The sequence below is a fragment of the Apis dorsata genome, unplaced genomic scaffold (assembly GCF_000469605.1).
Source record: "Apis dorsata unplaced genomic scaffold, Apis dorsata 1.3 scaffold_39, whole genome shotgun sequence".
NCBI lineage: Eukaryota > Metazoa > Arthropoda > Insecta > Hymenoptera > Apidae > Apis > Apis dorsata.
The window spans coordinates 21,681-32,831 of record NW_006263341.1 but is presented as its reverse complement, the minus strand read 5'-3'; the positions used below and the strand labels follow the sequence as shown (position 1 = coordinate 32,831).

The 11,151-nt window shown below is 29.5% G+C and overlaps 5 protein-coding genes across 7 annotated transcripts in view; all 5 read right to left on the bottom strand.

The window, feature by feature from the left end:
- Positions 1-1,463, bottom strand: LOC102678956. Its single transcript, XM_006608556.2, has 5 exons — positions 1,309-1,463; positions 959-1,016; positions 687-778; positions 310-421; positions 1-226 (listed from the first exon to the last, which is right to left on the bottom strand). The coding sequence occupies exons 1-5, from the start codon at positions 1,348-1,350 to the stop codon at positions 123-125; spliced, it is 408 nt and encodes a 135-aa protein (XP_006608619.1). The 5' UTR covers positions 1,351-1,463; the 3' UTR covers positions 1-122.
- A 235-nt stretch (positions 1,464-1,698) lies between these two features.
- On the bottom strand, positions 1,699-3,898 carry LOC102678829. The gene is made up of 6 exons (XM_006608555.2): positions 3,800-3,898; positions 2,741-2,901; positions 2,477-2,540; positions 2,211-2,302; positions 1,987-2,095; positions 1,699-1,905 (listed from the first exon to the last, which is right to left on the bottom strand). The coding sequence occupies exons 2-6, from the start codon at positions 2,789-2,791 to the stop codon at positions 1,766-1,768; spliced, it is 456 nt and encodes a 151-aa protein (XP_006608618.1). The 5' UTR covers positions 2,792-2,901; positions 3,800-3,898; the 3' UTR covers positions 1,699-1,765.
- Positions 3,899-4,287: 389 nt separating this feature from the next.
- On the bottom strand, positions 4,288-6,020 carry LOC102678700. 2 transcript variants are annotated; one of them, XM_031513210.1, is made up of 5 exons: positions 5,766-6,017; positions 5,384-5,483; positions 5,087-5,205; positions 4,896-4,991; positions 4,288-4,449 (listed from the first exon to the last, which is right to left on the bottom strand). In XM_031513210.1, the coding sequence occupies exons 1-5, from the start codon at positions 5,808-5,810 to the stop codon at positions 4,372-4,374; spliced, it is 438 nt and encodes a 145-aa protein (XP_031369070.1). In that variant the 5' UTR covers positions 5,811-6,017; the 3' UTR covers positions 4,288-4,371. The 2 variants fall into 2 exon arrangements, with proteins under 2 accessions (XP_031369070.1, XP_031369067.1); XM_031513207.1 differs by having other exon boundaries at positions 4,299-4,448; positions 4,892-4,991; positions 5,766-6,020.
- A 1,626-nt stretch (positions 6,021-7,646) lies between these two features.
- Positions 7,647-9,005, bottom strand: LOC102673791. Of its 2 annotated transcripts, none has more exons than XM_006608516.2 (5): positions 8,774-9,005; positions 8,510-8,615; positions 8,269-8,360; positions 8,075-8,192; positions 7,647-7,786 (listed from the first exon to the last, which is right to left on the bottom strand). In XM_006608516.2, exons 1-5 carry the CDS (start codon positions 8,813-8,815, stop codon positions 7,713-7,715), a joined length of 432 nt encoding a protein of 143 aa, XP_006608579.1. In that variant the 5' UTR covers positions 8,816-9,005; the 3' UTR covers positions 7,647-7,712. The 2 variants fall into 2 exon arrangements, with proteins under 2 accessions (XP_006608579.1, XP_031369156.1); XM_031513296.1 differs by having other exon boundaries at positions 8,269-8,362; positions 8,515-8,615.
- A 1,528-nt stretch (positions 9,006-10,533) lies between these two features.
- The window catches only part of LOC102678563, a gene marked incomplete at its 5' end in the record, with an annotated part of 1,169 nt that continues 551 nt past the window's right edge, over positions 10,534-11,151 (bottom strand). The window contains 2 exons of the mRNA XM_006608554.2: positions 10,534-10,903; positions 11,090-11,151. Coding sequence (XP_006608617.1) covers positions 10,731-10,903; positions 11,090-11,151 — 235 coding nt within the window. The remainder of the gene's footprint in view (positions 10,904-11,089) is intronic.

Here is an 11,151-nt window from a genome sequence, read left to right as displayed (position 1 = left end):
TTGCACGCTTTTCGTTTTATTTCGTTTTATTGATATTTCTATTAACTAATTTAAATACGTCATACAGTTTCGATCTTGCAATTGAATCATCGAAGTAAACGAATTAGTTCGAATTATTACACTTAATTTTCACTTAATTTTCGTAGTTCAGAATCAAGGAATTTCATGTGTTCTATAGTACAATCGGTATATTTTCGGGCAACTATGCATTCATCGTCGTCTGCAGCTAAACGGGAAAAAAGGTGTAAAAGATGTTATACGTGCGTTATATATAATTAGGAACGTAATTTTGATCAGATTGACTTATACCTTCCTTAATACAGTGCTCGATAATTTCGTGTACATCCTCTGTAAAATTATCCGGTGTTAATTCTCGAATGCGAGCCTCGAGTTTCTCTGCGTTCAAAGTTTTACCGTCCATCTGAAACGGACATAAGATTTCTTTCTCAGCAGAAGAAGATGATTTAAAACGATTTGTGATTTGTTAATTTTGTCAATTTTTCAGAATAAAAATTCGTGATCTTTTTATGTTCTATTTTTGTTCGAGAATCGTGTATATCAATTTAATTTGTTTCAAGATTTTTTACACTTGTTAGATAAATTTTTTCGAAGGATATGTATACGTTTTTGTATAATATTCTACGTACTCAAAAATAAGAAAAAGGATTAAGAAGAATAATACATACCAAATTAACTTTTTGGAATAAACAGGCTTCGAAACATCCAAGCTTCTTCATTTGTTCCTCGCTCTTGTCTTCGTATATGCTTTTCAGATCGGCTAATTCGGGTATTTTAATTATAGATTAATTTTAATTATTAACAATCGAACAGTTTATTTCATTTTCTTTTTCCATGAAAAGATTTACATACGTGTTTGAATTGCATTTTTCTAGTTTTAAACTAAAGAGGAGCAAGTGTGTTTGATCACGTATAAGATTAGCAAATAATTTTTACTTACAAAGATTGAAGCCTGCTTTTTGCGAACATAGAATTGCTATCATGTCTGCGCGAACCAGCTACAGTAGAATTAAAATAAATGAAAGAAAATTAATATTTCGAGTATTAATATTAATAATTCAAAAAAAAGAAAAGAAACAAGAAACATCCTTTTCTCTATTATTTATTCGGTAATTAGACAAATTTTAATAAGTTATTTTTAAAGTCGATTTTCTTGGAAAAGAAAAATTTGAAAAATTTTATTTCCAACTTCCGTAAACAAAATTTAGCATATACTTGGTAACATTTGATATTTGAAATTAAGATTGTCATTAAGATAAGCCACTGAACAAATTCGGAGAAAAAACTAACCGCACAATATATTATGCAGAGAAGAAAGACGATGATTTTCATATTTGCGTTTTTTCTTTTTTCTTTCAAATATTATCCCAAGAGTTAAACGAAAAAGGAAGTTGGCATAGGCGAGCAACTTCTTCGACTAACTAGACAACGTTTCGATCTACTATTTATACTCTATTAAGTGTATAAGGTGTAGAAAATTGATGTCTCAGATAATGGATTTACGTAATTTTATTCTCTGGGAAATATGGTTTATTAAAACATCATCGAGGTATCATCGTATAGTCGGATAATAATGGACGCAAGCTCGAAATAATTATTATAGAAAGGACATCATCGTTGGCAGAATTTTTATATATGATAAGATCGTAGGAAAAAAAAAAATAATGACAGAATCGATTCATCATTTAGATATTCGTTACTTTATTAAAATTTTTTTACACAATTAATTTATGTTGTAGTAGTTAAATCAAGGAGAGTTGCTGCGCTCTTCTTCGCTCGTTGAGTTTGAGTTAAACGAGTACATAAATTGTTTGATATAGAATTTCACGTAATCGACAAGACATTTGGTAAATTTTTGAGCGGCCAAGCATTTATCCTCGTTCTTAGCTAAAAAAGAAAGAAAGAAAAAGAAAAGAAAGATACTTTATATCCTATTGCGTAAATTGTACATTACACTTATACTTGTACCATTATTGACACATTGTTGTATAACTTTTAGTATATCTTCCTTTTGATTGTCCTCCATTTCGTTTAAATATATATCGAATTTCTGCATGTCGAAGATGTTACCGTTCATCTGAAATCAAATGTTGATCGATCGAAATTTTTACGAAATTTCACAGATGAAAATCATTGTTTCGTTATATTATATAAAATGGGATTACATTGGGAATAATTCTTTCACTACGTACCAGAGCCATCCTATGGAAAAGACAGGCTTCGATGCACCCTCGCTTTCTTATCGTTCTCTCACTTTTATCCTCGAGTAAAGAATTAATATCATCTAAAAAATTAATTTTTGCCAAATGATCTTTCATTCTCGTTTATCGCGCAATCGTTGCTTCTTTGAACATATTATTGATCGATCATTTTGAATCGTTTCGATTCTTTCAATTTTAGTTTAAAATTGGAAATTTGAAACGGGAAGCATAGTCGATTTATTGGAATTTTCACTTACCAAAAGTGAGATTCTCTTGTTCCAAACACAGTGTTAGATCGTCGACATGGTCACAACGAACCATCTGCTTTGTGAAATTATTAAAAAAAAATAAATTTTTTTTTCATAAATTTAGCAAAGATTACATTTTCTCGTCTAGATGAATAAGAATATAGCAATTGTTTCGTTTCTCGAAAAAAAAATGCACTTTCACTGCGAGCACAAAAGATTCAAAATGCAATATTCAATTTAACGAATGGTAATAAAAAGAAGATAAAGATTTACCACATAAGAAACGATGCATAGTGTAAAAAGTAGGATGACGATGGTCTTCATTTTTTTCGATCTTTAGGACACTGTTGCCCCAAGAAACTTGAAAATGCGAACAATTTCCTCGACTAGTTGGATCATATTTCCAACTGCTATTTATACTCGATAAATGCATACTATGTAAACTAAATAAGCTTATTAATCATTCATTAGATAACGAATTTGTGTAATTCAATTTCTTACAACAACAGACGTTTATATTCGTAAATAAAATACGATTAAATGATGTTTTTTGATAGATTGACCGTGGATTTATGCGCAACGTGTGATCGAACATCAAAATTAAGATACTAATTAAAATAATTCGAAATATAATAGTTTTTGAGTTTTATCGATTTGATCGATGACCAAACATATAATAAATATATATATATATAAATTAAAGGAGATAATCAGGGTTATCTGCTGTTCAGTTTATCGGTTTTTTAATTACATCTTTGTATTTTTCTTTCCTTAAACGATATGATTATTTGTCTCAATTATCTTCGTGGCTTTACAATATTTACAATATTGTTTAACATTCAATTTGATTCAGCTTCATCGAACGATATAGAAAGGATTTGAGAACAAATATGAAATCGAAACTATTAATAATTATGTTTTTTCCGAGAAAAAAGAAACTTTTCGAATTTAATTGATGATCGATTTCATTTTGGAAAAAATCTCTTCGCGATATATCTCTTCGTGATAAGAAAATAGAAGTTGGAATATAAAACACAAGTTCATATGCAAATTCATTTCAAACAATATTCGAGTAAATTAAGTTTCAGCATAGAATCATTGTCGACTCGATCGTTTGTTAATATACATATATAAGAATCGAAAGATTATCTAGAAAATCTTGAACAGAGAAAACATTTTTTATCATAAATTTGATTATAATTTATTTATCGCAAAATATCGTCATTCGATCAAGCGCATACTTTATCAAAAAAATAAAAAATAACTTTATCGTGTCTTATTTCCTTATTGTATTTTTCTCAATCTCATAAGTAGGTGTGTACTCGTACTTACAGACAATTAACGTGAATAATATCCATAATACTTCGTGGCTTCTAATTTTTAACGTGAATCGAAATTCGAGAAATCAATCGATTCGACTTTTTCAATCGATCGAATCGATTTACTCGCGTCAGTCGTTGGCTTCGAACTTATATTGAGTGGAATCATAATCTAGAGGTTAAAGATCGCATAATTCGTTGATTTTTGTGTAACAAGAAATCAGAATTAACGATAAATAGCAATTAGAAAAGTGGTTAAAAGTCGTTAGAATATTTATTAATATTCACTCTTTTCTCGAAATCATCGAGGAAATTTATTTACGTATCAACGGAATATTATAAATAAAATTCGGTTTACGTAATTTGGAATGAAAAATGTAGAAAGGAAAGATGATTGAAAATCCAATTTTTCTTCTCGATACTCGATGTAAATTATTTTTCTTCGAAGAGAATATTATTATTGAAAGAGAGAAGAGGGAAATTTCATATTCACGCTTCTTTTTTTTTTGAATTCCAATTTTATTCAAATTTATAATTTATATATATACGTAGCTTTTGTGCTTTAAAATATCTTCAATTTGTGCTTTATATATCGCTTAAGAATTTTGAAAAACAAATTATAAAGTTTAATCCATTCTCGCATTTGTCCGTATCTTTGTTCGCTGAAATAATACCAATATAAATATTTTGAACAAGCAGAAAATATCTTAATAGAAATAATTTAGTTGAAAAAATAGATACATGAACGAGAAGTAAAACATTAAATCATATCTCATGTGTTGCTATTTTTCGAAAAGATATATAAGTGAAAAATATTATCGTACAATATTATTTATAAGTGATCGAGATAAATTTCTCTAATAACGTTAATATTTATTTTTCTTTTCCACATTTAATGTTACTTTATTTTTGATTATGATAATCAAAACGAATACGATCAAATTTCTCATAATTTTCGAAAAAGAGAAATTCTTTTCGATTTTTTTTTCGAATTACTAAAAAAAAAATATTTTATTTCTCTTTCAAGACATTCGATCATAACTATAATTGGAAAACAGCAGTTTTCCTCGATACAAGAAAAATTTCCATTTGTTCGAAAACTCACCTTCGTCGATGCATTCGCTTAATAATCTCTCGTCTATGGATATATTTTTTTTACTCGCCATTTCTACCAACTTGTTCAACTGAATTTCATCATTTTGTATCTGAAAAAAAAAAAAAAATGACGAAACTTTTCGCACGAATCTGAATAAATAATCACGACAACGGAAAAGAAAATAAACGATACTACTACGCTTACGATACGAGATTTTTCCAAAGTGCACGTGATGAAACAACTATAATTCGTCAAGTATTTTTTTATATTTTCCTCCGATATATCTTCCTCTTGCAAAAGTTCCTGTATCTTTATGAAATCCTCTGATTGATAAAAAAAATTAGAATAATTAGAAATAACATATTTTTATACATAAGAATAACTTAGTTTTAATTTAATTTAAATTAAATTTTCTCTTTCTTTTTTTTTTTTAAGTAAAATTTAAATAATTATAACTCGATGACATATATCGTTATAAAGAAATAATATTAATTATATTACTAATGTTGAAGCCCATGTGTATTATGCAGTAATGTATATCTTTCATAGAAATGGCCATAATTTTCAAGATTTCGTTTATTCTATTTGCTCGAATGATTACCTGAAATATATAACAATTATTCGAAGTTATTATTCTTTAGTTTCGAGAAACGAAATATTTTTTTTCTCTCTCTCTCTTTTCGATTTATCGATATTTGATTATTTATATGTAATAAATATGATCGATAACGCGTACAATTGTTTAAAACAATTTTATTTCTAAATTAATTTCTAAATTTTTTTCGAATCGAGTTTACGAATTTTTCGAGACTATATTCGAATAAAATACGCAATACGCAATAAATGATTTTTATTTTTAAGAGACTTTACGAGAAATGCTTACGGCAACGGAAAGAATATAAACAAAAATCACAAGAAATTTCTTCATCTCTCCTTCGATTATCCAATTATAATACACTGTCGACTATTAAAAATCACTATTGAAGAAATGGCGGAGAGACTCGAACCTGCTTCTTTGAGAAAATATGAAAACTGCATTAAGCTATTGCGAGACATTGATGCTTATATTTGTTGTTGACCATGAAAAAATTTTTATTTGATAAACAGGTATCGGGTTTTTTTAAACCAAAATTTACTCGCACATATATGGAAATTAAATTAGTCAGCAAAAATGGAGTGATAGCGTATCGGGCAACGAAGAACATCAAGGATAATATTAAACAATCGTGCAATTTTATTTAAATTATTTTATCAGGATGCAGATAAGAAAAAGATAATTTTCCTTAATTTGCTTATTATATCTAGATATTATTATCTGCAAAGAAAAAAGGAAAAAAAAATGAGAAAAAAATAGACAATTAACACATATAGAAGAGCATAATTTTGATAATTACGTTTCGACGAAATATCCTGCAATTTTTAAAACAAAACTCTTGAAAAAATAAGATCATTTTTATTTTTCCTTATTTTAAATTTATTTTAAATTTGATTCAAGAAAAGCGAAACTTTATGCACACGTATATATTGTGCGAGCAATAATAATATCATCATAGATCTTCCAATTTGAGACATTAATTATTAATAATTATCGTTGAATATTATTCTTTATTATTTTTTACATAAGAGATATATGGATATCTAAAGAAATATTATATCCAACAAAAAGCCAAGATTTTTCTTTTTAAATAAAATAATTTATCAAGAGATGATATAAAATATTCTCGAAAAAATAGATATTGAGTTATTTTCCTCTTTTCGCGACTCGAAAAATTTTGTTAAAATTATCTACAATCAATACGAAGCAAATAAATATGGTAAAGATATGGAAAAGTATGGAAAAAAGTTTGGTCCTTTCTCTTACGAAAGGTGTACAATTTCATTAATAAGAATGAGATTAAACGGATAGGATGCGGCGCGGCGATTCGAGACGCGGCAGCTAAGCGCGGTCGGCTTATGAATAAACAATGCGCCGTTAACGCGTTATGAATAATTAACCTGCACTCGAGACACGGACATCGCGCTCCGTGCATTTCAACAGGGTATCCCGTTGTCCATGCTTTACGACCACCTAGTAGATACACATATACGCGAATTTATGATTCACTCTTGAAATCGATCGTACGTGGAAGTCGACCGTTTTCTTCCTTTTATATGGAAAAAGAACGACGAGTAAAAAAAAAATTCTTGTCATCAACATGTACACGAGAAGCAAGCAAAGAAAAAAGATTGTATCGTCAACGTGTAAAGTGAAAAGTATTTAAAAAAAAGGAAAGATAATATAAATTTAATATTACTCTCTTAATTCTGTCATCCATGATATTTTCTAGATTGTTCTCGAATCTTGAAAATTGATGTGCAAAGAAAAGAGAGAGTTCGCGTTATCGTAAGCGATTCACGTCGCGAGGCGGTTCACCTAATACAGCCTAATGTAACAGTCGAAGTTGGCTTGACGCACACGATGGAATAAATAAAGTTGTAGGCCCAACTCGCGATCAAACATTTTTCAACGATTATTTGCGATTATTTCCAAACGAATTCCAATCGACTCGCGAAGTTTTTCTTCTCTAATGGTCGCCACTTCCCTTCTTCTCGCGATCGCCGATAGATCGGGTGTAAATCGAGAGATGTCGCCAACTGTCCGTGTTAAAGAAACGAATCGTTCGATATGATACGTGACTCGAAACTTGGTAGATACATCGAACGGTTCGATGAATATTGTCGAAGGTAGGGAAAGGAGGGAAAAGATGAGCCGTCTATCATTTACATCGTTTTATTAAACGTGTACAATACGTGATAAACTCGTAATCTTCGGTACGTGACTTTTTCGTATTTACGTGAACAGCTTTTCGATGTAGCAGTCGGTATATTTGTTACCGATATTGCATTCGTCCGTTTCCCCTTTGGCTGTACAACAAGAGACAAACGATATGGATAAAAATATATTAATTTATCAATTTCTTATTATTGTATCAAATAAAATATTAATTATAATTTTTAAATTAACGATAACGACTTTGACTATATATATAACAATTTTTCACGTTAAATATAATTATCTTTGTTTTTCATTTCGAAACGATTCGAAACGATCGAAACTATTCGATTTTTCAAAATTTTCTACGAAATGTAGAAATAAGAGAATTTCGAGGAAAATTGATAGAAGCGTAATCGAATCAAATAGCAAGTACTTACCATTCTCCATGCACTCATTCGCGATCCCTCTTACTAATTGGATATCATCCGCGTTGCCAGCGTGAACGACGTCTATCATCTTGTACACTGGTTCTACATTAAGTTCCGTGCCTTTCAACTAGGTGGAGAAAGTTGAGAAAAAAATGGTTAAAGCGAGTTGTCCGAGTTAATCGAATATTTAATATTACTCTTACCATGCCTATTCGTTTCATCACGCAGGCTTTCAAGCAACCAAGTTGCTTCATATCAGCTCCATTTTTCGCCGCTTGTATATTCGTTACGATATCTGAAATATAACGATTCGGTCGGCAAACAAACTATAAACTTCATCGATATTTCACTAATAACTAGATATGAAATGAAATCTTAATAATTTCCAAATATGTATCGATGATCCTAATTCTTTTATATGGAAAAAAAAAAAAAATCGATCACCTTCATTCGAAACGTGAAGTTCGTCGGCGCATGGCATTATATCAGGCATCAAATATTCCATGTACTTTGCGACTATGGTGTCTTGATCTATGCCACGTACAGCAGTCTGCAAATATAAATTGATTTATCGATTGATTTCTTCTCTCCTCCACCATGATCGATCGGTTAAAATAAATCGATTACGCTCGATTGTGCTTTTATTTTTACGAAATACTTTAGGAATTTGCGAATGTACGAACGAAATTAGGGGAAAACGATGCTTACCACAGCGGCTAGCAGACAAGTAACGGTGACGAGAGTGTTCATCTTTATAGCAACTTAATCCTCGAAATCGAGATCGAACGGTTTTCTATAGTTTCCAAAATGGTACTGTTGCGATGTACACCGAACTATGGATATTTATATCCGAAGGAAGCAGGATACGCTAGTTGCCACTGGGACAATAGCGGGGTGTTAAGGTCTAACATTTTAACAGCAGGAAACGAGATAATTAGATTTATCTACGCTACTTTTTACGTAAGATCGGTTCAAATACGGGCGAAACGCGTATGTAATTATTGCCGGTACGCGTTGAATTTGTCACGAGATAATGATTGTTTGTCGCGGGTTTTGGCGATCGTGGAACAAGGATCGTTCCTTCGTTCAAATTATGGGATCGAAAACGAGTCATCATCTACAATGATTGCGTTCTCGTGCACGCTGTAATCTCGAACGAGGGACTAAAAATTAAAAGTGACAATGTAATCGGGTGTTGCCGATTTCTTTGTTTGTTCATTCTCTTGTAGATACGTGTTCTTGGAATCTTTGATCGGCGAGTAACCAACAATTAACGAGACTTCCTCGCGATGTTATTTAATTGTTTGTGAAGAGAGATGAAAATATTTCGAGTTTCTTGTTCTTTGTAATATTTTGATCTTTTTGTCGAGGCTAAGATTTTATTTGTCTAATTTTATTTTTTCGGATGGAGATACATCGATTAATAAAATAAAATCGACAATTTTATAATTTATTCTATAATTTTTGTGTGCATTTTGATTTCTTTTTTTTATAAAAAAAAAATCTCTTATTAATTCTCTTATCGTATTTTATTTACATATATTGCGATTTATTTTATTTTGTTTGTATATTTATTTATTAACGGGAAGAAAAGAAACTTTAGCTTTATTAAAATTTTAATTGAGATTTTTTTACGATGTTTTTGAGACTGTTGTTTATTGCTAGGAAACAATATAAAAGTAATTTATTTGCTATTCGTAATTAGTATTAAAAAATGAATAAAATTAAAGGAAAAGTATTTCTTGAAGAGCAAGTTCTATGTAGGTAAATAATTTTTAACGTCACAATTAATCGCAGTGGCAAATATCAAAAATATAAAAGAAAAAAATAGAGATTTTCGGATTTTCGGATGATCGATCGACTAAATTAATATATTTATTTGTTCGAATGAGACCGTATGGTTATATATCGAGGCTTGATAATGCAATTCAATCGTAAAATTGAAAAATCAAAATGATGTTTCATTTCGTTTGATATCTTATTCCGTCTAGATAGAGAAAATTCAATTACATGCATATCTAAAAATCGATTTAATATTTAATATTATCTAATCCAATATATTCCATAACGTAAATTATCAAATTGTAAATACGCAAATTGTATAAAAGATTTTTCTTTATGTATGGTTCTCGACGAATAATATAATCAATCACTTAAACATAATTGTTCGAATAAAAATTCTATTTTGTGAAATTTTTTGCTTCTAAATTTTGAAGATTGTAAAGGAAAAATGCAAGAGATTTGTAATAATTTCATTGAAAAATTTACAAAAAAAATTAAGATACATTCAGGAATAATAAATTGAATTTATCATCTATTAAAAAATATTTATAATAATATGAAGTTCTTCAAAATTCTTCAATATTGTTACATAATTACAAATATAAGTTAAGTGATAATAATATTAATTATAGAAGATTACAAAGGTGGGAAATATTAAAGGAAGAAAAAACAACAATATTTATTTGTATAATAAAATAATTTATCAAATTATAAAGTTTAGGAACACAGTAATATTTAAAAGCTAGTCCTTCAATGTAAAAGACAGCCATTCGTAGATCTGTGATAAAATTATTTGCGCATGGAAATTTGAAAAAAAAAAAATTTTTCGAAAAATTATCGATCGAGGACCGATTATAGAATAAAACATGGTCGATGATATTTCTTAGACTCTTCTACATTGCGGTTTGGTCCTGGTATTTCTGCACACTGCTTTTCCACGGTTATGAACGTGATGGCCAAGATAACGACGATGTGCAGGTGTGTAGAAATTTCTCTTGCTTCCTCGATAATATCGCGAGTTCTCTATTGAAAGATCGTTCATGGCACTAAATAGAGCTGCAACAAATATTACAGATACTTGAAATTACATTAATATTCGATCGTGATTAGGTAAATACTAGTTACTTGGAAATTTTGTACAAAGATATTTCGAAACCAAAACAAAATAATAAAAATAATAAAAAATTTAAATACGATAAATCGGTTTAAGTAAGTAAAATGAATATTACGAAATTACTGCACCCAAAGTATTATTTTCGGCGTAATCGTATTTAAAAATCACCTCCTTGTCATTTTCATAGATG

What these genes read in the sequence shown, in the direction of transcription:
- LOC102678956 (XM_006608556.2), bottom strand. Translation starts at nt 1,350, where the DNA reads ATGAAAATCATCGTCTTTCTTCTCTGCATAATATATTGTGCG. An exon ending in TCTGCATAATATATTGTGCG is followed by an intron (nt 1,017 to 1,308) that starts GTTAGTTTTTTC and finishes ATTCTACTGTAG; the next exon opens with CTGGTTCGCGCAGACATGAT. An exon ending in AAAAGCAGGCTTCAATCTTT is followed by an intron (nt 779 to 958) that starts GTAAGTAAAAAT and finishes TACCCGAATTAG; the next exon opens with CCGATCTGAAAAGCATATAC.
- LOC102678829 (XM_006608555.2), bottom strand. Translation starts at nt 2,791, where the DNA reads ATGAAGACCATCGTCATCCTACTTTTTACACTATGCATCGTTTCTTAT. An exon ending in ACAAGAGAATCTCACTTTTG is followed by an intron (nt 2,303 to 2,476) that starts GTAAGTGAAAAT and finishes TTAATTTTTTAG; the next exon opens with ATGATATTAATTCTTTACTC. An exon ending in ACAACAATGTGTCAATAATG is followed by an intron (nt 1,906 to 1,986) that starts GTACAAGTATAA and finishes TTTCTTTTTTAG; the next exon opens with CTAAGAACGAGGATAAATGC.
- LOC102678700 (XM_031513207.1), bottom strand. Translation starts at nt 5,810, where the DNA reads ATGAAGAAATTTCTTGTGATTTTTGTTTATATTCTTTCCGTTGCC. An exon ending in ACACATGGGCTTCAACATTA is followed by an intron (nt 5,206 to 5,383) that starts GTAATATAATTA and finishes TTTATCAATCAG; the next exon opens with AGGATTTCATAAAGATACAG. An exon ending in AAGCGAATGCATCGACGAAG is followed by an intron (nt 4,449 to 4,891) that starts GTGAGTTTTCGA and finishes GTATTATTTCAG; the next exon opens with CGAACAAAGATACGGACAAA.
- LOC102673791 (XM_006608516.2), bottom strand. Translation starts at nt 8,815, where the DNA reads ATGAACACTCTCGTCACCGTTACTTGTCTGCTAGCCGCTGTG. An exon ending in CTTGTCTGCTAGCCGCTGTG is followed by an intron (nt 8,616 to 8,773) that starts GTAAGCATCGTT and finishes TTATATTTGCAG; the next exon opens with ACTGCTGTACGTGGCATAGA. An exon ending in TGATGAAACGAATAGGCATG is followed by an intron (nt 8,193 to 8,268) that starts GTAAGAGTAATA and finishes TTCTCCACCTAG; the next exon opens with TTGAAAGGCACGGAACTTAA.